The sequence below is a fragment of the Phyllobates terribilis genome, unplaced genomic scaffold (assembly GCF_046119375.1).
Source record: "Phyllobates terribilis strain yellow unplaced genomic scaffold, ASM4611937v1 Scaffold_1__5_contigs__length_1240528914, whole genome shotgun sequence".
Lineage (NCBI taxonomy): Eukaryota > Metazoa > Chordata > Amphibia > Anura > Dendrobatidae > Phyllobates > Phyllobates terribilis.
In genome coordinates, this window is record NW_027362761.1 from 560,232,508 (window position 1) to 560,256,918 (window position 24,411).

The following is a 24,411-nucleotide window of genomic DNA, read 5'->3' on the forward strand; positions in this document are numbered from 1 at the left end:
GTAAGTACGCCAGTGTACTCAGGTCTATAAGATCTATTTAATATATGCAGTTTGTATTGAGAAATCTGATGACAGATCCACTTTAACATTATATGGGAATTAAAACTATAAAGTACAAGTTAAGCTGCACTTTAAGCTGAGACTAATCTGTGATTTTTGCTATGTTGTCCTAAACTCCTAAGCATAATTTCAGCTGTAACCCACCATTGTGTTTGTGGCTGCTCTTTGCATGTTCTCCCCAGGGAATGAGGCTTTTTTTTTTTTTTTTTAGATCCCAACATACTTTGTTCCACAGCCCATTGTAAAGTAAAAGTTGCCATACTGCTCCGATCTTAAAGGGGTAGTACCAAGTTTGGAAGGTCTCCCCATCCATTCCCTCGGGGCTCTTCAGAATCCCAGTTCTCAGGATTGGTGCAATCCGACCGGTTAGCCCCTTATCGATCAGTCAAGTATCCCCTGTTGTAAATGAATTCAATACCCAGTGCAGCCTATATACTAGAGTGGCGCTGTATATGGGTAAAAAAAAGCTTCTTTTTTTTTAATCTGGCAGATTCATTGTCTTGTAGATGAATAGGGCAGCCATCGCAGACAGTTGCTCTTTCTGTGGCCCGGCTTGTTGTACTTTGTGCAGGTAGAGCCTGGAATTGAATCCTGCAGATAATTGCATGGTAGTGCATGCTCATTCTCAAAAGCATTGAATTGAAAATGTCTCCTGCTCACATGAAATGCCGCTTTAATGTTCTGCCTGGGCCAATTACCAGCATCTGAGGCTTTTGGGCACAAGAACCTCTTTCATTGTTAAAAATAACATGATCAGATTTCTCAAAGGAAAATTTCCCTTTTTTCCCCTCCCTCTCTCTCCCTCCCTCTCTCTCATTTCCCCCTTGTCTTTCAGTTCTGCCTGCCGCCACTTGCGGAGATACTTATATGTACTGGACAAAATGTATTTTCCTCCCTCTCACTGCTCCACGCTGCAGCATTGCTTCACCAGTCTCAGTGACAATGGAGAGGAGCTCTTGTCTTTAACTTGCTCTCATATTCTCCGATCCTATGCCTCCAGGTTATTAATCTCTGCTCGCTCTCTGCATGCTGCATGCTCCTGTGTACAGTCCGTGTCTGTTACCTGTGTCCTGGCTGCATGGCAACTTATAATGTGTCAGCTCATATCATTTGCCAGTGGGAAGGATGCAGGACATATGCAGGTTCCTGCTTTTACACTTCTACCATTTTACATATAAATTTTTACAACTGTATCATACTCCAGAGCTGCACTCACTATTCTGCTGCTGCAGTCACTGTGTACATACATTACTTATTCTGTACTGATCCTGAGTTACCTCCTGTATTATACTCCAGAGCTGCACTCACTATTCTGCTGGTGTAGTCACTGTGTACATACATTACATTACTGATCCTGTACTGATCCTGAGTTACATCCTGTATTATACTCCAGAGCTGCACTCACTATTCTGCTGGTGGAGTCACTGTGTACATGCATTACATTACCTCTCCTGTACTGATCCTGAGTTACATCCTGTATTATACTCCAGAGCTGCACTCACTATTCTGCTGGTGCAGTCACTGTGTACATACATTACATTACTGATCCTGTACTGATCCTGAGTTACATCCTGTATTATACTCCAGAGCTGCACTCACTATTCTGCTGGTGCAGTCACTGTGTACATACATTACGTTACTTATCCTGAGTTACATCCTGTTATACTCCAGAGCTGCACTCACTATTCTGCTGTAATCTTTCTGTGATGATAATGAGACTGCTGAAAAGTCATCAGAACAGGAGATGAGTCTAGTATAAGGCTTATTGAAAACTACAAGAATTCTGTTTGTTTTGTTTTTTTAAATTGAAAAAAATATTTTTAAACTTACATTTAACTTAAAAAACAGATTTAAACAATACTTTTCCATGGATACTTTGCCTTTAGGCTGATGATCCCTTTAAGCTGCCGGATTTATAGGAAATTAACAAGAACATTAGTTACTGAGTTTTGTCGCTTAGCCCAAGGCTGATCCTTTCAGGAGAGAACCGCACTATGGCGCTACATATGTGACAGATGTGGTCCTAATGTATTATATTAACAGCTCTGGACATCAAAGCGTATGAGATCCTATGGGAAGGCATCGGACTGGCGTGCAGCAGCCCCATGCAAGGCATCATAGTCTCTTATGTAGAAAGAATTATCACAAGCATATGGCATGGAGCGACCAAAAGGCTGTGCCGACTCCTATGTTGGGCTATGTGCACACCGAGACTTTTTGCTGACTTTTTAAAGCAGAAACTCAGTGTTTGAGGGGTTTTGAGATTTGGAGAGTTTCCATTCAGTTTCTGCTCCAAAAACTTCTCGAAAAATTCTGTGTGCACATTGCATTAAATGGGATCTGTTACCTGATTTCACAATACAAATTGCTTATATTGTTAAATAGATCATAGACCTGACCATACTGGTGGACTTTACAATGACTGATAACACCTCTATATACAGTAGATAATACAGGATCCACCATTCACAATAGGTGATATCACAGCTCACCTCCTCCTCCTGTACAATGACTGATGACACCTCTATATACAGTAGATAACACAGGATCCACCATTCACAATAGGTGATATCACAGCTCACCTCCTCCTCCTGTACAATGACTGATAACACCTCTATGTACAGTAGATAACACAGGATCTACCATTCACAATAGGTGATGTCACAGCTCACCTCCTCCTCCTCCTGTACAATGACTAATAACATCTCTATATACAGTAGGTAACACAGGATCCACCATTCACAATAGGTGATATCACAGCTCACCTCCTCCTCCTGTACAATGACTGAAAGCACCTCTACATACAGTATATAACCGGATCAGAGCATGCTCAGTTATCCCTCCTATAAAACCAATATGGCCGGAGTCCGTTTATGGCAGCTAATATTAGACCTGGTGTCCGGTGTGAAAATTCACATTTTATTAAAAAGAAGTTACTGTTTAAACAATCGCCCATGTTCTGACAACACATGATTCCCTTTAATGGCCTGTTATGTGGGCGATGTTTGTTCTTCACGTGATCATTGCCGTTCATGTAAACCCGCCATTTATTGGAACAGATAAAACACTGATGATCATCATGTAATCGGACCTGCTGGATGTATTAGACAGTTCTGCTTTGTGTCTCTGATGGGTTTCCGTACCTCTGCTTCATGTCTACTTGTAGTGTTAGGCGCTCGGCTTGTTCCGAGACTCGTCTCTGATAAGTGCACCGTCGCTGCAGCGATCCCCGCACCGAGCGTCCGTCACGTGAGCGGGGCAAAGTTGTATCACCTGGGAGGAAACCATAAAAGCTTCTGCTGAAACGGGGATAACTCTTAGGCTGTGTGCGCACAACCAGGATTTGCTTGCAGAAATTCTGCCTCCTGCTTCCTTTCATACATCACGCTCATGGACACGTCACAGTGAGAGGCTCCTATACATCTGTGTGTACTAACATTGCAGTGACCTGTGAATGACAGGAGCGCTCAACCTCTGGAGGCTGCTGAAAAGCTGAAACATTACCAGCTCATCCCAAATACTTTAGTGATTGTTGGGTCGAGGGGGTGCGCTTAAACACAACTTTTTAACTTTTTTTTTTTTTTTCAGCCAATAATATTCTAAGTCAACTTTTTTTTTTCTTAATTTTTTTATTATTTACCTTTTTTATCCTGAGAACTATGGACTTTTTAATTAGTCCTGGGTTCAGAAGCTCCATTTTTTTGTTCTGAAGGTTTTCTGGGTCGGCACATTATCAGAATTGGCTCACTGCTGATTTCAAGAGTGATGCCAGCCCCCTTCTCACATCAGATGCCCAAACACACAAGGAGGCTGGATTTGGAATTTTAATAAGCTAGCCAGCCAGCCCCTTCTCACAACAAATGCCCAAACAGAGAAAGAAACTGGCTTAGCTATTGGAATAAGCCAACCAGCCCCCTTCACACATCAGATGCCCAAACAGAGGAGGGGACTGGCTTAGCTATTGCAATGAGTTTGCCAGCCCCCTTTATGCATAGCACTGGTCACACTCCAGTGCAGGGAACTCTCACATCGAAAGCAAGATCAGAAGTGGAGCTGCCAAACTCGGGAAGGGAGAGAATATCTGCAAATCCACATACCTGTGATAATAGTTGAAAATATATTTTAAAACTTGCTAATGGGCTCCCTGAGGCGGCGGCAGCGTGAGCATGGGCTCCCTGAGGCGGCGGCAGCGTGAGCATGGGCTCCCTGAGGCGTCGGCAGCGTGAGCATGGGCACCCTGAGGCGGCGGCAGCGTGAGCATGGGCTCCCTGAGGCGGCGGCAGCGTGAGTATGGGCTCCCTAAGGCGGCGGCGTGAGTATGGGCTCCCTGAGGCGGCGGCAGCGTGAGTATGGGCTCCCTGAGGCGGCGGTAGCGTGAGTATGGGCTCCCTGAGGCGGCGGCAGCGTGAGTATGGGCTCCCTGAGGCGGCGGCGTGAGTACGGGCTCCCTGAGGCGGCGGCGTGAGTACGGGCTCCCTGAGGCGGCGGCGTGAGTACGGGCTCCCTGAGGCGGCGGCGTGAGTACGGGCTCCCTGAGGCGGCGGCGTGAGTATGGGCTCCCTGAGGCGGCGGTGGCAGCGTGAGTAGGGGCTCCCTGAGGCGGCGGCGTGAGTAGGGGCTCCCTGAGGCGGTGGCGGCAGCGCGAGTAGGGGCTCCCTGAGGCGGCGGCAGCGCGAGCAGGGGCTCCCTGAGGTGGCGGCAGCAGCGCGAGCAGGGGCTCCCTGAGGCGGCGGCAACGCGAGTAGGGGCTCCCTGAGGCGGCGGCGGCGGCAGCGTGAGTAGGGGCTCCCTGAGGCGGCGGCGGCAGCGTGAGTAGGGGCTCCCTGAGGCGGCGGCAGCGTGAGTAGGGGCTCCCTGAGGCGGCGGCGGCAGCGTGAGTAGGGGCTCCCTGAGGCGGCGGCGGCAGCGTGAGTAGGGGCTCTCTGAGGCGGCGGCAGCGTGAGTAGGGGCTCCCTGAGGCGGCGGCGGCAGCGTGAGTAGGGGCTCCCTGAGGCGGCGGCGGCAGCGTGAGTAGGGGCTCCCTGAGGCGGCGGCAGCGTGAGTAGGGGCTCCCTGAGGCGGCGGCGGCAGCGTGAGTAGGGGCTCCCTGAGGCGGCGGCAGCGTGAGTAGGGGCTCCCTGAGGCGGCGGCAGCGTGAGTAGGGGCTCCCTGAGGCGGCGGCAGCGTGAGTAGGGCTCCCTGGCTCGGATTGCCACAGTTTACAACACAAGGTTGAACTAATAAAGTACATTATTTGGCTGCACATTGTGCACTTTCCTGATATGAGGCCCATATATCTTCACTCTGGAGTAATGCCGCCTCCGCAGTAAGGCACCAGGTCGCCTTCGGTCCCGGACTTCTCCTGTGCGGTGTGCCAGCTTGTCCTGTTGTGGTAATAACGCGGCGCCCCTGGTTATAATTAATAGAAACCTCGTCATACTGGAACTATTCCTATATAACACAGCTGGTGGGAAAATACTGTATTCTTCATCCAACCTGACTGGCCAGTGACCCTCTGGTGGGGAACTGCAAGTTCCAGAATGTCTACCAACCAAACGATGAGGTCAGGCTGTTACTTGTGGTTCTTCAGCTGCTGGATAGTAGTATTATGCCTCAATCCATCGCAAACCCCTTAATGGGCTTTTCGGGTTCAGAGTTTTATGATTGGCAAAGGGTTAATATGCGTACCGCCAGCTCTACAGAGGAGAGGAGGGAAAATCGCATGAAAGAAAGAATGGAGAAAGTCCAAATGAACGGAGGGGAAATGCTGCTTAGCGGGGGATGCGGCAGAGGACCACACAGAGAACATAAGTGAAACCATCTTCATTGTGTGAAAGGGAACCAGTGGAGGCTGCAGTAACGGGCAGATCCTCGCTCTTAATTTGGTGGTAGCTTTTATTATATGAAGCCCTCGATAATTACCCCTGAAAAAGATCAGAACCGTAGGTGGGATTCGCACTGCTCAGGAAACTGGGCGAGGAGGAGGATTTTTATGTTCCAAGTCGTCCATAAAAGCTAAAGGCAACTCAACGAGCAGAGAACCACGGGGAAATCCCGCGAGAGGCATCACAAGCGCCATCCCAAGTCGTAGCACAAATACGGTGTGGTGCCAAGTCTGCCCAGGCAGCCGATTAAGGATGAGCCAGAGCCTCCCGGACGCTTACAAGCCCAGAGACACAGCCTATTGGGGTCACCTGCCTGGTGTAACCTGCCGACTGCTTGTGACCTGATGGGGGGGGAAATGGCCCGTAGAAAAATTCCAGCCTAGCCGCACAATTGCATACAAAGATGGCGTAAAGAATACCCGTCATTTCAGGTGACTTTACAGATTCAAATGCCTGTGCATGAGGAATGACACTATTTCATTCCATTATATATTATTATTTATTATATGACTTGGATGCTGCAATTTTCACTAGTTTTTCACTCTGCAAGTTCTATGTCTAGTTTTCAGTTGTCTCTGAGCTGCTGGGCAGAGGCTCGCTGGTGTGATGTCTCCATACACAGCACACACAGACATGAAGGATTCCTGCTCTCCTGGCTCAATGTAGTACATGTTCAGTAGCAGCAGAATGAAGGAGTTTACACCTGAGCAATGTAACTGTGAATCCAGCTCTTTACTGAGAAAAGCACTTACCAGAAAGCAGCTCAATCTGTCTCTCTGCCTTTCTCGTTTTTTTTAACCACCTTCCCTTTCACAAGGCTTGAATAGGCCAATGTAATTTGATCCCTCAGTGAACGCACAGTCTTGTTTTGGCTAAGATGGATTTTTGCAGTTTATTAAAGTGAATGATGAGTTCAGGAGGCAGGGAAGAGAAGTGGATCATAAGTGGAAAAAAACAAACAAAAAACATTTCTCCAATATATTACAAAATGTAAATTTTTACTTTAAAAAGTGAAATATTATAAGATGAGGTATTTTCCGTGGCACTTTTAACACTGGTTTTTTGTGCAGCCACTCGCAGTATGATTTCAGTGATTGACATTGTCACTTGCCAGCGCTTTATTTTTTTTTTAATTTTTTACCTTTTTATAAACTTTATTTAATATATTTTTTTCTAGTTCCACCAGTGCTGCCTTCTGAGCCCTGATGTAACATGTAGTGCGTTACTACACCCAGTACACCAAAGCGATATTACCCGTCCTAAAAATACACTACATTAAATCCTTTCTGTTTTGTGACTGTTTAGAGTGCAGATTTTTTTTCTATCCCCTTTTTTGTTTGGTTGTTTTTTTGTTCCAAAATTCTGGTTTGATTAGAACAACCCCTGATATTAAATGTGACTATAGATTGCTGATATACACAGTCATTCTAGCTTTGCTCAGATCAGTGCTCCATCTTCATCTCTGGCTCCTGCGGACACATGGGGAGCGCTGCGGAAAGTGTGAACCTTGCCTGACCTGGCTGGTCTCTGCCGCTGGATGGACATCACCATTGTGATCAGCACTGGTCCACAACAGCTCAATGCCAAGGCAGGAATGGCAAAGTTCAGACCTTCCGTAGCGCTCCCCATACGTCTGCAGCAGCCTCAGATGAAGACGGGGCACCGATATCCATATACTGATGCAGAACGCCAAATTCCCCTCATAGACATATATTTAAGGGAAAAAATGGTTTCCTCCAGCTACAATGAACGATCTCAAATGACCTCCCTGATCCAGACCATATTTCATATGATAAATTTATATCATATAAATAAATATATGCAAACCCATGCCAAGTGTTGAACCTCAGCGTCACACAGCTGAGGCCAATAAATAGCTGTGGAGGTCACAGGTGTCGAATCCCCCACCACTCCATCTCTGCTGTTCTGGTGCTTCCCTCTCAGCTTGCTTCACTGAGCTTTGTTGAGGACATTGTCTCCACACACAGGACCACTGCAGCCTTTCTTAACAACAGTGATTGGCTGCAATGGTCATTTGTGTTGACGTGACCTCATCACTACAGCACAGTAAAGACTTGCTGGAAGCACCAGAGCTGCCCAGGACTTATAGGTAGGTATTGCTTCAGGCTGCCCTTTTTTGGAAACCATTTTAGTTTTTTTATTATTTTAGAGCAGGTTGCTGATTTCTTATCTCCCCAGCTTTGCCTTTGACAGTCTGTAGTGTGTTAGCGACGGACCTGTTGTAACTCGAAAGCTAAATTATAGGAGGAGTGATATGAAGCAAAGTGCGGGGCGACCTGTTAGAACATGGCTCCTGCCTCCTTACAGTCATTATCATGTCATACAAACTGATATGACCGAAGGATCCCCCCTCCATAAGTGTGACTATTAGCCGATGAGTAAGTGGGAGGGGGAGATGTGCCCACGTCAATCTGCGGAGCGCAGGGGTACAACATGGCTTATTGTATAGCTGACATCTGGTAGGAGAGCCATCTGCTCCTGCAGCCTGAGCCGTGCCTGCCAGCTACCTCATGTCACTTGGACAGGTTAATCCCACACTGAGGTTATTCAGTGTCTCTTATGTAGCCTTAGACTCAGACATAGACTTAACTGTACTCCATAAGGATATCTGCAGCGCCGCCTGTATACAAACCCCGGAAAAGGGCTGCACCTAGTGATTGACCTCTCTGCTGGAATGGTGGAAAGTGACAAACTGTAATACTTACCTTCCTGGTCCCTCGCTGTGCCTGTAAAGGCCAAATATCTCGGCACCGCTACCATCCTCTTATAGTTTTTCCTTGGCTCCAAGATCATAAGCAAGAGGGTTGAGATGTGCGGCAAGTTGCTCCTTCACCGAATGGAGCAGCAGATCGCATGTGCAACCTGCTGCACCATTCATCTCTTAGTGCGGTTCTGGGCAGGGAGGATTGAGGAAAGCCTGGGGGATCCAAACCGATCTACTAATCCTCAACTAATTAAGCTTAGTCTGTACAACGAAGATATATATATATATATATATATATATATATATATATATATATATATATATATATATATATATATATATATATATATATATATATATATATATATATATATATATATATATATATATCTAGGGCAGCACAGTGGCTCAGTGGATAGCACTGCAGCACTGGGTCCTGGGTTCAAATCCCACCAAGAACAACATCTCCAAGGAGTTTGTATGTTCTCTCCATGTTAGCATGGGTTTCCTCCAGGTTCTCCAGTTTCCTCCCACACTCCAAAGACATACTGATAGGGAATTTAGATTGTGAGCCCCAATGGGGACAATGCTAATAATGTCTGTGAAGTACTGTGGAATTAATGGCGCTAATAAAAGCAAATGACGCACCCCCTGGGCCGTGGGGTACCCGGAGCAGGGCCTGTACATGCTGGGGGTTGTAGTCACCGTGGCGGTGACCCGGTCCGTGACCCAGGTGGTCAATCTAAGGGTAGTTTATGTATAGGTTTATAATGTCCGACTACACCACCTGTGGAATGCGGTCAATAGGAACCGTCGCTGCGGAACAGTCCTCTGAAGCTGGTGGTATAGCAGCTACGGTAGTTTAACTCCCCACAGGAAGAGTGTAGCTCCAGGGCAGCGTGTATGGATGATGGTGGTTATGGTGCAGGTAGTCAGTAATAACACGGAGTCAGATAGTGCAGTCCCAGGGTCTTTACTCACTATTATAGCAGTTCCAGTTACAGGTGCCAGTGCAAGGCCCACGGCGTCCTGTGTTCACACAGTGAGGGGTTCAGCCGACCCTCAGGTAACTCCGGAGCATTTTACAGGACCCCCTTCTGTGTGTCCTCTCTCTGGCCTGCTCCCTGCACCTCACACCCAGTGGCACTTCTATAAGGTATCCTCGGGCCTTGGCGGGCGACGTGTGTGCTGTCCCCTGGGTCCTATGCGGCTACCTTCTTAGTGTACTGGTGTTGACTTGTGGCCTGCGGTACTTGAAGTGCTGCAGCCTCCGGTTTCCTAGTTAGGCCTTGTAGCTCCGTGCTAGTTGAGGGACCGGTTCCCTTTTTCTGGCCTGACCCCCCCTACTATGCTAGTAGCGGCGGGCGTACGGGTGGCTTGCTGCACGGCCCGTACCCCTGGGGTCCCTTCTGTTCCTGGAGCCGTCCTGCTCCCACTCCTCTCAGGCTCAGGCCCCCTGACTAGGCCCGCCTGTGGAGCAGAGCTCATACAGAGCCCCTGCTCCCTGTCTTCACCTCAGTCCGTCTGGACTGGAACTCTGTCGGGACTCCCTTGATCTAAGATGGCTCCCATACTTATACTCCTACTCCAGTGCTCCCAGGATCTACGTCCTCCACCCATCCACTACATAGTTCCCCCTTTCTAAGTGGTTCCTCCCCACTCCAGCCAGGGACCAGGGACTGTGCTCTCCCGTAGGAGCAATCTCGCCCTGTCCCGCGGAAATGTGGTGTAGTGAATGTAGTGTTAGGGTCCTGAGCCATACTCCTTCCTTACCTGAGAGTGAGATACCACATCTCTGGATGAGATGCAATAACTCTGTGGCGACCGAACCCTCAGGGGCGCCACACAAACCCATGCCAAGTGTTGAACCTCAGCGTCACATAGCTGAGGCCAATAATTAGCCATGAAGGTCACAGGTGTCGAATCGCCTGCCATTCTATCTCTGCTGTTCTCTTGCTTCCCTCTCAGCTTAGTTACAGTGCTGGCCAAAAGTATTGGCACCCCTGCAATTCTGTCAGATAATACTCAGTTTCTTCCTGAAAATGATTGCAATCACTAATTCTTTGGTATTATTATCTTCATTTAATTTGCTTGCAAGGAAAAAACACAAAAGAGAATGAAGCAAAAATCAAATCATTGATCATTTCACACAAAACTCCAAAAAAGGGCCGGACAAAAGTATTGGCACCCTCAGCCTAATACTTGGTTGCACAACCTTTAGCCAAAATAACTGGGAACAACAGCTTCCGGTAACCATCAATGAGTTTCTTACAATGATCTGCTGGAATTGTAGACCATTCTTCTTTGGCAAACTGCTCCAGGTCCCTGATATTTGAAGGGAGCCTTCTCCAAACTGACATTTTGAGATCTCTCCACAGGTGTTCTATGGGATTCAGGTCTGGACTCATTGCTGGCCACCTTAGAAGTCTCCAGTGCTCTCTCTCAAACCATTTTATAGTGCTTTTGGAAGTGTGTTTTGGGTCATTGTCCTGCTGGAAGACCCATGACCTCTGAGGGAGACCCAGCTTTCTCACCCTGGGCCCTACATTATGCTGCAAAATTTGTTGGTAGTCTTCAGACTTCATAATGCCATGCACACGGTCAAGCAGTCCAGTGACAGAGGCAGCAAAGCAACCCCAAAACATCCGGGAACCTCCGCCATGTTTGACTGTAGGGACCGTGTTCTTTTCTTTGAATGCCTCTTTTTTTTTTCCTGTACACTCTGTTGATGCTTTTTCCCAAAAAGCTCTACTTTTGTCTCATCTGACCAGAGAACATTCTTCCAAAACGTTTTAGGCTTTCTCAGGTAAGTTTTGGCAAACTCCAGCCTGGCTTTTTTATGTCTCGGGGTAAGAAGTGAGGTCTTCCTGGGTATCCTACCATACAGTCCCTTTTCATTCAGACGCCGACAGATAGTACGGGTGGATACTGTTGTACCCTCGGACTGCAGGGCAGCTTGAACTTGTTTGGATGTTAGTCAAGGTTCTTTATCCACCATCCGCACAATCTTGCGCTGAAATCTCTCGTCAATTTTTCTTTTCCGTCCACATCTAGGGAGGTTAGCCACAGTGCCATGGGCTTTAAACTTCTTGATGACACTGCGCACGGAAGACACAGGAACATTCAGGTCTTTGGAGATGGACTTGTAGCCTTGAGATTGCTCATGCTTCCTCACAATTTGGTTTCTCAAGTCCTCAGACAGTTCTTTGGTCTTCTTTCTTTTCTCCATGCTCAATGTGGTACACACAAGGACACAGGACAGAGGTTGAGTCAACTTTAATCCATGTTAACTGGCTGCAAGTGTGATTTAGTTATTGCCAACACCTGTTAGGTGCCACAGGTAAGTTACAGGTGCTGTTAATTACACGAATTAGAGAAGCATCACATGATTTTTCAAACAGTGCCAATACTTTTGTCCACCCCCTTTTTTAGGTTTGGTGTGGAATTGTATCCAATTTGGCTTTAGGACAATTCTTTTTGTGTTTTTTTCATTGAAGACAAATTAAATGAAGATAATAATACCAAAGAATTTGTGATTGCAATCATTTTCAGGAAGAAACTGAGTATTATCTGACAGAATTGCAGGGGTGCCAATACTTTTGGCCAGCACTGTATTTTGGTGATGAAGCAGAAACTCCATGTTCTGATCATAAATCTCATCTCTCGAGGACATTTTATTCTCTGTTGTCTCTGTCAGATCTTGTCCTATCGCACAGTGCTAATTCTTTTTCCTAGCGCTCCTCTAACACCTCCGCCCCTTACAGGATAAGTCTTACATGACCCTTAGTAATTAACCAAAACCATCCTGAGTGATGTAGAGTTAATCGTGGTCTGGAAGGGCGGAGATACAATGCTCTCCAGGCGGCTGACATGTTTATTGTCAACAGACTTGTAAACTGTTATAAATAGTCTGGAAGAAACAGACCACGCGAGCGTCTGATGTGGAGAGCATCTTATCGGAGCGCGGTTCATATGTTTAGTGTGTCATATTCACATGGGAACAAGTGTCCGGCAGTAAAGACTGTCCAAACCCATGACGGCTATCTGACAAGCCGCGTTCTGATTCCCCAATGACCCTGACCCGTAGTGGAGTCTCTCCCTGAGAACATGGAGCTTCATGTCATTGCTGAACATTGTGCGAAGACTCGGGCCCTTCCTCTGACGGCAGATGAGGGTATGTGTGGTCCTCGGCACTCCCCTCCATCTGCATTTCATTTGGATTTGAGAGCCATAAAAGGCTGCAAGAAATAAGACCATTTATGTTGCTGCAGAACTGTAAACGCCACATTGTGACATGTGTAATTACAAGTTTCCCGACAAGACTCTGAAAGCAACTTGTGTACTTACCATTGTACTTCACTGTCACGGAAGGGAAACCTAGAAGCTGCGACCGGTACAGGGAGGTGAACTGCACGGGACATAGAGGCTAATCTACACTTACACAGTATGTGCACGCCCGTACTACTACACATGTGTAAATGTCATTCACATAGACATTGGCGTCACTGTGTACTTACATTACATTACTGATCCTGTGTTGATCCTGAGTTACATCCTGTATTATACCCCAGAGCTGCACTCACTATTCTGCTGGTGCAGTCACTGTGTACATACATTACATTACTGATCCTGTGTTGATCCTGAGTTACATCCTGTATTATACCCCAGAGCTGCACTCACTATTCTGCTGGTGCAGTCACTGTGTACATACATTACATTACTGATCCTGTGTTGATCCTGAGTTACATCCTGTATTATACCCCAGAGCTGCACTCACTATTCTGCTGGTGCAGTCACTGTGTACATACATTACATTACTCATCCTGTACTGATCCTGAGTTATATCCTGTATTATACCCCAGAGCTGCACTCACTATTCTGCTGGTGCAGTGACTGTGTACATACATTATATTACTTATCCTGTACTGATCCTGAGTTACATCCTTTATTATACCTCAGAGCTGCACTCACTATTCTGCTGGTGCAGTCACTGTGTACATACATTACATTACTTATCCTGTACTGATCCTGAGTTACATCCTGTATTATACTCCAGAGCTGCACTCACTATTCTGTTTGTGCAGTCATTGTGTACATACATTATATTACTGATCCTGTACTGATCCTGAGTTACATCCTGTATTATACTCCAGAGCTGCACTCACTATTCTGTTTGTGCAGTCTCTGTATACATACATTACATTACTGATCCTGCACTGATCCCGAGTTATATCCTGTATTATACTCCAGAGCTGCACTCACTATTCTGCTGGTGCAGTCACTGTGTACATACATTACATTACTGATCCTGTACTGATCCTGAGTTATATCCTGTATTATACTCCAGAGCTGCACTCACTATTCTGCTGGTGCAGCCACTGTGTACATACATTACATTACTGATCCTGAGTTACATCCTGTATTATACCCCAGAGCTGCACTCACTATTCTGCTGGTGCAGTCACTGTGTACATACATTACATTACTGATCCTGTGTTGATCCTGAGTTACATCCTGTATTATACCCCAGAGCTGCACTCACTATTCTGCTGGTGCAGTCACTGTGTACATACATTACATTACTCATCCTGTACTGATCCTGAGTTATATCCTGTATTATACCCCAGAGCTGCACTCACTATTCTGCTGGTGCAGTGACTGTGTACATACATTACATTACTTATCCTGTACTGATCCTGAGTTACATCCTGTATTATACCTCAGAGCTGCACTCACTATTCTGTTTGTGCAGTCATTGTGTACATACATTATATTACTGATCCTGTACTGATCCTGAGTTACATCCTGTATTATACTCCAGAGCTGCACTCACTATTCTGTTTGTGCAGTCACTGTGTACATACATTACATTACTGATCCTGCACTGATCCCGAGTTATATCCTGTATTATACTCCAGAGCTGCACTCACTATTCTGCTGGTGCAGTCACTGTGTACATACATTACATTACTGATCCTGTACTGATCCTGAGTTATATCCTGTATTATACTCCAGAGCTGCACTCACTATTCTGCTGGTGCAGTCACTGTGTACATACATTACATTACTGATCCTGAGTTACATCCTGTATTATACTCCAGAGCTGCACTCACTATTCTGCTGGTGCAGTCACTGTGTACATACATTACATTACTGATCCTGTACTGATCCTGAGTTATATCCTGTATTATACTCCAGAGCTTCTCTCACTATTCTGCTGGTGCAGCCACTGTGTACATACATTACGTTACTGATCCTGAGTTACATCCTGTATTATACTCCAGAGCTGCACTCACTATTCTGCTGATGCAGTCACTGTGTACATATATTACATTACTGATCCTGTGCTGATCCTGAGTTACATCCTGTATTGTACTCCAGAGCTGCACTCACTATTCTGCTGGTGCAGTCACTGTGTACATACATTACATTACTGATCCTGTACTGATCCTGAGTTACATCCTGTATTATACTCCAGAGCTGCACTCACTATTCTGCTGGTGCAGTCACTGTGTACATACATTACATTACTGATCCTGTACTGATCCTGAGTTACATCCTGTATTATACTCCAGAGCTGCACTCTTTATTCTGCTGCTGCAGTCACCAGCAGAATAGTGAGTGCAGCTATGGAGTAATACAGGAAGTAACTCCCGATCAATACAGGGTAAGTTAAGTATCTACATAGTGGGTAGGTAGGTAGTTGTGGCGCTGTCAGGTCGCGGCCTCTTGCTCTATGGCAGCCTCTCGTTCAGGTGCGGCTCACCCGGTGGCGGCCCCTCGCTCGGTCGCGGCTGCTGCTCCCCATCTCTCTGCAGCGGTCCCTACAGGATGGAGCTGCCCTTCAGTAGGTATTGTCTTTTCTGACTGGTTCCCTTCATGTTTGCATCTCTCCACATCTCTGGCCATTTGTTATAGTATTGGTGCTATGAAGTCTATGTCATAACAAAGATGGAGAGAAGTTTCTGCAGGTCTGGCGGTAACACAAACACCGCCCAGCTCCGCTCACGTGACGGCTAATGTTATATTTCTAGGAAATAGTTTAGATCCATTTCTGCTGTGTGAGATCTAAACATGTAGGAATGATGGAGCACTTAGCAGCGATACAGCAGGAGATTGCATCTGCACATGACCCAAGTGTTCCCCCCATGTCCCCCCCATGTCTGACATTAGCCATGCTGCAGTCCTGACACGCCGCCGCGGACCGGTGCACTTTCTCCAGCTCTTCTCTCTGGATTCCTGCTCCTTTGCTCATCTGACCTTACATCATCCACATACTATATAGCGGCACTATAGACATCGCTGCTGCCAGCTTTAACTTGGAATAATATGTTAGAAGATGGGATAACGCGTCTGAGGAGGAAGAATCCCGTCCCAGCCATGCCGATGAGAAGGCCAGCACTTCCGGGCCCAGCATTTATGGGGTAAAATTGCACAACCCCAGGAATGGATGGGCTGTGGTAACTGGCACAGGGTCGGTGGTTGTGTCCATCAGGGGAGGTCCGGGCATCCTATGGCCCTACACAAGCTATAGTGTGGGCTTCCTAGAGATCTGGGAGCCTATACTGGTCCTCCATATACATCTCCAATGCTATGCTTTCTTATCTAATTTGCATACTACCTCCCAGGGGGCATTGCTCACCTGAACTGACTCCATAAGGAGAACCAGTACCCGGTGGCATGTTCTTCCCAATAACACATTCTGAAGATAATCTTCCCATCGTAGGGAACTGTATGCACTCTGCGTATCTCATTACAGGCTCCATGGGTCTAAAACTGCAAAATCCCAGACTTTATGCAATCTTTATTTAAAGGGGTTTTCTCATTTTATAATAAAAGCTCTAAAATTGTACAGACTTGTGTGTGGCAGAATCCTACCCGCTGGAGGACGTCCTGTTCATAGCACTGAAAGAAGCACTCCTCCTCCTCCCATTAAAGTTTTTATCCTCTTAATACATTGCAGTCATCCTAATTTACAGCACTGTGTACTTACAATTGCTCATTTTGCCTTTCTGCCCAGCTACTACTTCTCTTTTCTCTGCTATACATAGAATAGAAACAGGAAGTCTCTTGTCCCTGCATTTATCATCCCCCCTCTTCATCGCCTGACCCAGCTGGTCCTCCCAGGGACTTTTGCAGTGACTCATGACTTGTGCAGGGAAAATTGACCCCCTGTTTATACATAGAGCTTAGAAGGATTCAGCTGGTCAGTTTTTAATGACCTGATGTCATAGACCTAATGGAAAAGAGAAGAATTAGCTGAGTAGAAAGGCAAAATGAGCAATTGTAAGTACACAGTGCTGTATAATATGATGACTGCAATATATTAAGAGGAAAAAAACTATAGCTGGGAGGAGGAGGAGGGTGGCTTTAACTTGTTTTTCCCCAGACACTTTCTCCAAAAGTGATAAGTTGTGTATCCGTGAGGTCTGACCGCTGGGTCCCGCACTGATCAGGAGACCTGGGCTCTTTTATCCCCATTGACATGGAGCTGCAGTGTGTATGTTCGACCTGCGCTCCATTCATTCCCGAGCTGTGATTTTACTGGCTGCCCCATAGAGAATAAATGGAGCGGCAAATGGACAGCTGACCTGCCGCCCCACCTTGTAAGAGGAATTTAATTTCCCCGGTCTGCCAATCTGAACAAGTCACCGCTCAGCATCCTATGGATAGCTGATAACTTGTTTCAACTGGACAACCCCTTTAAGACGATAGCCTCTTCTGCCCCTAACCACTGCAGAGCCACAGGTAGTAAGGGAAAAGGGGACCTCCTGGGATGAAATGATGGGGGACTGGGCACACCAGTTTAGAGTTTTCATCAGCAAATAGACAACCCCTTTAAATATGGAAATTTTTCCATTTTAATGTGAGCAAAGCTTTATCACTTTGTAATGTAAGTTTCTGCGGTTTTCTTGCACCAGAATGATTCTCTTTAGGTTTTCCCATAAAGATCTGATGATTCTCACAGCTGAGGGTTTGTTACAGGTGCATCCAGTCCAGTCAGTCCTCTGTCAGTGTATCTATTTTTCATGCACTGATACATTGTAGCAAACAATCAGGACAGAAGAGACCTCCACAATTTAGCTCAGTTTCTAGACTGTCTGCAGTCAGATGTGTGAGATCTTTTGCAGACACAGGAATGTTACAATTCACTGACAGCAAGCGGAGATCCAGACCCTGTGCCCGGGGTAAAGCCCAAGGAGACAATTATTAAATGTCTGCACATCGGTTTTGCCATATTTGCACCATAATTTTCACCTTTTCCCGTTGCTGGCACTGACTTTTTTTTCTTAGCTGCACAGAGAAATGCCAGGTCGTAGCCCACACCTAACGAGTGGCAAAAGCTGCTGTGCACACGGGCACCTGAAGTTCCCTGTGTTCGGTGCCAGCTGGGCATCATTCGGTCTGTAGACAGAACATCTGTGAAGGTGAAAGCTGCTCCGGAGACGGGATTCTGCTATTAACCTCGTCTGCTCGCAGCAGCTCTAATCTCAGTGTCTGACCTACTTAATATCCTAATCATTCAGACGCCGCATCCTAATTCTGTGAAAGGCCTGCAGACAGCATTACTGAGCACAGAGACCCCCACCACTGCGAGACCACAGACCCAGCATGAATGAGAGGTGGACGCACATACCCCGGTTATATAACTACAAGTAGTGCGCACACAGTGACTGCACCAGCAGAATATTGAGTGCAGCTCTGGAGTATAATACTGGATGTAACTCCGGATCAGTAATGTATGTACACAGTGACTGCACCAGCAGAATAGTGAGTGCAGCTCTGGAGTATAATACAGGATGTAACTCAGGGTCAGTAATGTATGTACACAGTGACTACACCAGCAGAATAGTGAGTGCAGCTCTGGAGTATAATACAGGATGTAACTCAGGATCAGTACAGGATAAGTAATGTAATGTATGTACACAGTGACTGTACCAGCAGAATAGTGAGTGCAGCTCTGGAGTATAATACAGAATGTAACTCAGGATCAGTACAGGATAAGTAATGTAATGTATGTACACAGTGACTGCACCAGCAGAATAGTGAGTGCAGCTCTACAGTATAATACAGGATGTAACTCAGGATCAGTACAGGATTAGTAATGTAATGTATGTGCACAGTGACTGTACCAGCAGAATAGTGAGTGCAGCTCTGGAGTATAATACCGGATGTAACTCAGGATCAGCACAGGATCAGTAATGTATGTACACAGTGACTGCACCAGCAGAATAGAGAGCGCAGCTCTGGGGTATAATACAGGATGCAACTCAGGATCAGTACAGGATCAGTAATGTAATGTATGTACACAGTGACTGTACCAGCAGAATAGTGAGTGCAGCTCTGGAGTATAATACCGGATGTAACTCAGGATCAGTAATGTATGTACACAGTGACTCCACCAGCAGAATAGAGAGCGCAGCTCTTGGCTTTTTATGTAGTTGATGTTTAGAACTAATCCTATGGTTTGGGATTTGCCCCCTCTGATTTTTGTTCTTTTCAGTAATGAATTGCATGTTCTTACTGTCTTTGTCAGCTTGATGAATGTATTCTGTCCTCCACGGAAAATCTTTATTGTTTCTAGAAGTAGCAGCAGACCTACGTCTGCATTATATAATTCCCCACTTTTCTGTGTAATGTATATACACGTGCCAATAATTTCCACACGTACTGTATACAGAAGAAGTTGTGTATGAGCTCCCGTGGAAAAGCCCACAAATCACACAGCCGTGCAGAAGCAAGAAAATGTGAATGCCGCCATAGAAAGTGTTATGATCTGCAACAAGTACTAAGGAAAGATAGGGGAAGGCTGTCCCTACAGTAAGACCAAGCTGAATCCCTACGATGTAGCGGGCTGCCTGTTCCTAGCCAACAGACCCGCCTTAGTCCTCGACTAGTCTGAACGAAGACCTATAGCATAAGGGGAGGGGTCCCTAAAAGAACTAAGGACTGGGACAAAAATGGGACATCTCCTAAACCGAGAAGTTGTTGCAGAACACACAAAGACAAACTGACAAAAAGGTACTAGAGGTCCCAGAAGGACCAAGCGAACTGAAAGAGAAAGGCACCGAAGCACCTGGCTAGAGAAACAGTCAAACACTGAAGTCCAGCACAGCCAAAAGGGCGGAGCTGGAATATAAAGGCAGATGGTCAAGTGACCGCAAAGCACAAGATGGAAAAAAAAACAAACAGGAGGGTTCTAACAGAAAGATGAGCAATAAAATGTGTCGGTATACTGTAATATCTCCAGCGGGTGCGGAGACCCGAGGAGCAGGCGGCTGGTGTCCTCTGATCCCTCCTGTGTCATACAGCTGGAGAGCCGTGACTTGGTCTGATACTTTCCCATTGCTGAAAGTTAGAAATGGATCTTCCTCCGTGATCTTCCTGGTCGTCGCTGGGTTTTTTGTTTTTTATCATTTGACTTGTATTGTGTTTTAGAATTGGTTCAGAGAAGATTGTAGTAATTTTTACAATTCTGACCAGCGTCACTTTGTGGCACTAACTCTGGAATTCTTCAACAGATCCCACTGATTCTGTGACTGTTTTTTCGTGACACATTGTACTTTATGTTAATGGTTAATTAGGTCTTTATGTTTTGCGTTTATTTATAAAAATATCAGAAATTTTTGCAAATTTCTAAAAATTCACAGTATTCAAACTTTGACTGTCCCTTTAATCCAGACAGTCCCACCTCACAAAATACTTAATAAATAACATTTCCCTCATGTCGGCTTTACATCAGCGCAGTCTGTAAAATGTTCTTATTTTGCTAGCATTTCAGAAGCTTTAAAATTGTAGCAGTCATTTTTTAATTTCTCAAGGAAATTTACAAAACTTATTTTTTTTCAGGGAACTGTTCAATCTAGAAGTGTCTTTTGTGGGACCTATATATTGGAAAAACCCCAAATGTGATAACATTTTAAAAACAACCCCTCAACATATTCAGATCTGCTGTCAGGTCGTTCATTAGCTCTTCGTGTGCTTTTTTTCAGGAATTAATACAAATTGCCATGACCGGAAAGAAAAATGTTATTTTTACCACGTAAATATTATTAATGTCTGAACACGCCCCTATAGCGGCTATACAGCCGACAACTGCATTCTCACCTGTCAGGGGTCCCTATTCACCAGTGGCGTAACTTGAAGCTCATGGGCCCTAAACCAAAAGCTCTAACTGGACCCCGAATTATTGCTAGTTTTTAATAGTATTGTTCTTTTCATATAGGCTAAAGAGACTTTTGGGGCCCCTTAGACTCCAGAGGGTGGGTGTGATTGCAACCCCTGCACTTATTGTATTTATGCTCGTGCTGTTTACTTATATCTCAGGTCAGTTTTAAGTCGGTATTGGTGGTCAGTAAGGGGTTTTAAATAGGACCTTTCACCTTTTTGGGCTTTGTTAATGGAATAATGGCTGAAGAGCTCAGTAATATGTATTTTTTTTATTTTAAATTTCTCATATCTGTTGCGGAGATATTGACATGTAAAATGTAGATGATAATTTATGTTGTAGATCAACTGGGTGTTAGTAGAGATTCTTCTGTGGAGGTGGAGATGCTTTTTTCCCTACATGAGGTTGACCACTCATTAGCAGGAGGCGGCATGCGGGGAGGAAGGAAGGACATGCCCCCCAGAAGGTCAGAAGAACATGCCTTCTGTGAGATGCAATGATAGACCGCCCTGATCTCTGCAGCTACTGTGTAGAATAAAGCAGAGCTGAGTGTAATTACAAACAATAATAATATAATTTTTATAGCGCCAACATATTCCGCAGCACTTTGCAAATTACAATACAGAATAAACTTAACTCATATCGAAAGGAGTGAGGGCCCTTCTCGCAAGCTTACAGTCTATGAGGAAATGGGGGAGACACAAAAGGTAGAATGTACATATATTGTATAATGCAGCCTTGATATACTATATAGGATAAATAATACATGGACTGGTCGCCAGCCAGTATGTGTACAGTCCTGACCGAGGCTATTATGGGCATGATTGGTATGAACCTGAAATTAAAGAAGATTTTAATATGAGGGAAAACTGGGACGGACAACTGGGACGGACAGAGTGTGTTTAGGCGATACGCCAGTCTAAAGAAATGGGTTTTTAGGGTTCGCTTGAAACTGTGGGTATTGGGAATTAATCGAACTGTCCTGGGTAATGCATTCCAAAGAATTGGCGCAGCACGTGAGAAATCTTGGAGACGGGAGTGGGAAGTTCGGATTATGGAGGATTTAAGTTTTAAGTCACTGGCAGAACGGAGGGCACATGTAGGGTGGTAGACTGAGACAAGGGAGGAGATGTAGGGGGGTGCTGAAGCATGGAGCGCTTTGTGGGTAAGCATAATAAGTTTAAATTGAACTGTATATTGGATGGGCAACCAATGCAATGACTGGCACAGGGAAGAGGCATCGGTGTAGCGGTTGGCGAGGAATATGATCCTGGCTGCTGCGTTAAGGACGGATTGGAGAGGGGAGAGTTTAGTAAGAGGGAGACCGATAAGTAGAGAGCTGCAGTAGTCCAGATGAGAATGAATAAGAGCTACAGTAAGAGTTTTTGCCGAGTCAAAGGTGAGAAAAGTCCTGATTCTTGAGATGTTTTTGAGGTGTAGATGACATGAATGAGCGAGTGATTTGATGTGAGGAGTGAAAGAAAGATCAGAATCAAAAATGACCCCAAGACAGCGGGCTTGTTGCTGGGGAGTAATGGTTGAGCCACAAACGGAAATGGCAATATCGGGCACAGGTAAGTTGGTGGAGGGAGGAAATACGAGTAGTTCAGTTTTTGACAGATTCAGTTTTAGACAGAGGGAGGACATATTGTTAGACCCCGTAGAAAGACAATCACTGGTCTTTTGTAGTAATGCAGGGGTGCTGTCCGGAGCAGAGGTGTATAATTGGGTGTCATCAGCATAGAGATGGTACTGAAAACCGAATCTGCTGATTGTTTGTCCAATGGGAGCGGTGTATAAGGAGAAAAGAAGGGGGCCAAGGACTGATCCTTGAGGAACCCCGACAGTAAGAGGAAGGAGAGAGGAGGAGGAGCCGGCGAAAGACACAGAGAAGGAGCGGTCAGAGAGATAGGAGGAGAACCAGGAGAGAACAGTGTCCTTGAGGCCAATAGTTCGGAGCATAGTGAGGAGGAGCTGGTGATCCACAGTGTCGAATGCTGCAGAGAGATCCAGGAGAATCAGCAGGGAGTAGTGACCATTAGATTTAGCTGTTAGTAGATCATTAGAGACTTTAGTGAGGGCAGTTTCAGTGGAATGTAAAGATCGGAAACCAGATTGTAAAGGGTCAAGAAGAGAGTTGTCTGAGAGATAGCGGATTAGATGGGAATGGACCAGGCGTTCCAAGAGTTTAGAGATAAAGGGAAGATTGGAAACTGGTCTGTAGTTGGCCGTGCAGTTCTGGTCAAGGGATGGTTTTTTAAGTAATGGATGTATGCTGGCGTGTTTAAAAGAAGAGGGAAAGATACCAGATGAGAGGGAGAGGTTGAAAATTTTAGTTAGGTGAGTGGTGACAGCTGGCGCAAGGGACTGAAGGAGACGTGAGGGAATAGGGTCACTGGTGCAGGTGGTAGGGCGAGAAGATGCAAGGAGTCTGATCACTTCATCTTCCGTGACTGGTTCGAAATCAGAAAGTGAACAAGATACAATGTGGCAGGGGAGAGCATGCAAACGTTTGGGGATTGAGAGAAAATTTCCTGACGGATATGGTCCATTTTTTCTTTGAAGGGAAGATAAGGGAGGGTACTGGGGGGATAACCTGAAAAGTACATTTTGTTGAAAGAAGCAGACCAACACCTCCACCTGATCTGTTGTCAGGTCTCGGAGTAGGAGAGAAGTGTAGGCCACCATAGGAGAGAGCTGCAGCGGCGGTGGTGTCCGACTGCTGGATCCAGGTTTCAGTGAGAGCCAAAAGGTTGAGGGAATTAGAGAGGAAAAAGTCATGGATGTAAGAGAGTTTATTACATGCTGAGGCCAAAGGGCACAGTTGAATGAGACAGAAGATATGCAGGGAATATTAATGAGATTAGCAGGGTTTCTGAATGTAACAGGGAAAGTGTAAGTGTTATTACTGGAGGGTCCTGGATTAGGAGAAATATCACCTGCGACTAAGAGAAGGAAGATACAGAGATCTGATGATGGTTGAGTGATTTGTGAGAGCGTTTCCTGTGTTGTATGGTGGGAATGAATGGATCTGTGTGGTATAACATTGTGAAAAGAGCATGACAGCTGTACATAGGAGAAGAGAGGAGTGAGGGGTTAATATGGATGAAGTGTGCCGAATTTGTGAGAGAACGGTGAATGTGGATGATTGTAGCAGCCAGAATATAAATGGCACAGATATAAATGGTGAATACTGTTTGCCAAAAAGATGACCTGGAAGCAAGTTTGTTTAATTGTCTTGCATGTCTTACCTGTCTACTGCCCTGTCCAACTGCCATATCTAACTGCCGCGGCACTTTGATAAATTATGGCACTTTGATAAAGTATGCATAAATGATATATGCATAAATGCCCCCGCATTTATGCATATAGCATAACACATTCATCATTCATCTAATGGCAGTCAGTGTGGGGATGAGGTGGAAACAGCTGAGCTTTCTCATTACAAACACCTCTGCAGCTGCAGCTATCCTCTCATAGTGCCATCATCGTTGATGTATACTTCTCACCCACACACTGACTGCTATAGGTGTTTGTAATGAGAAAGCTCAGCTTAGCTATTTCCACTTCACCCCCACACTGACTGCCTTGAG

The 24,411-nt window shown here is 45.7% G+C and overlaps 1 protein-coding gene across 3 annotated transcripts in view; it reads left to right on the plus strand.

Annotated features, from left to right (window-relative positions):
• DYM (dymeclin) overlaps positions 1-24,411 on the plus strand; it is a 262,125-nt gene that overhangs the window by 124,643 nt on the left and 113,071 nt on the right. For 2 of the 3 annotated variants that reach the window (XM_073680479.1, XM_073680480.1), the window contains exon 14: positions 896-1,060. The exons of the other annotated variant lie outside the window; for it this stretch is intronic. In XM_073680479.1, coding sequence (XP_073536580.1) covers positions 896-1,060 — 165 coding nt within the window. The remainder of the gene's footprint in view (positions 1-895; positions 1,061-24,411) is intronic. 3 annotated transcript variants of the gene reach the window in all.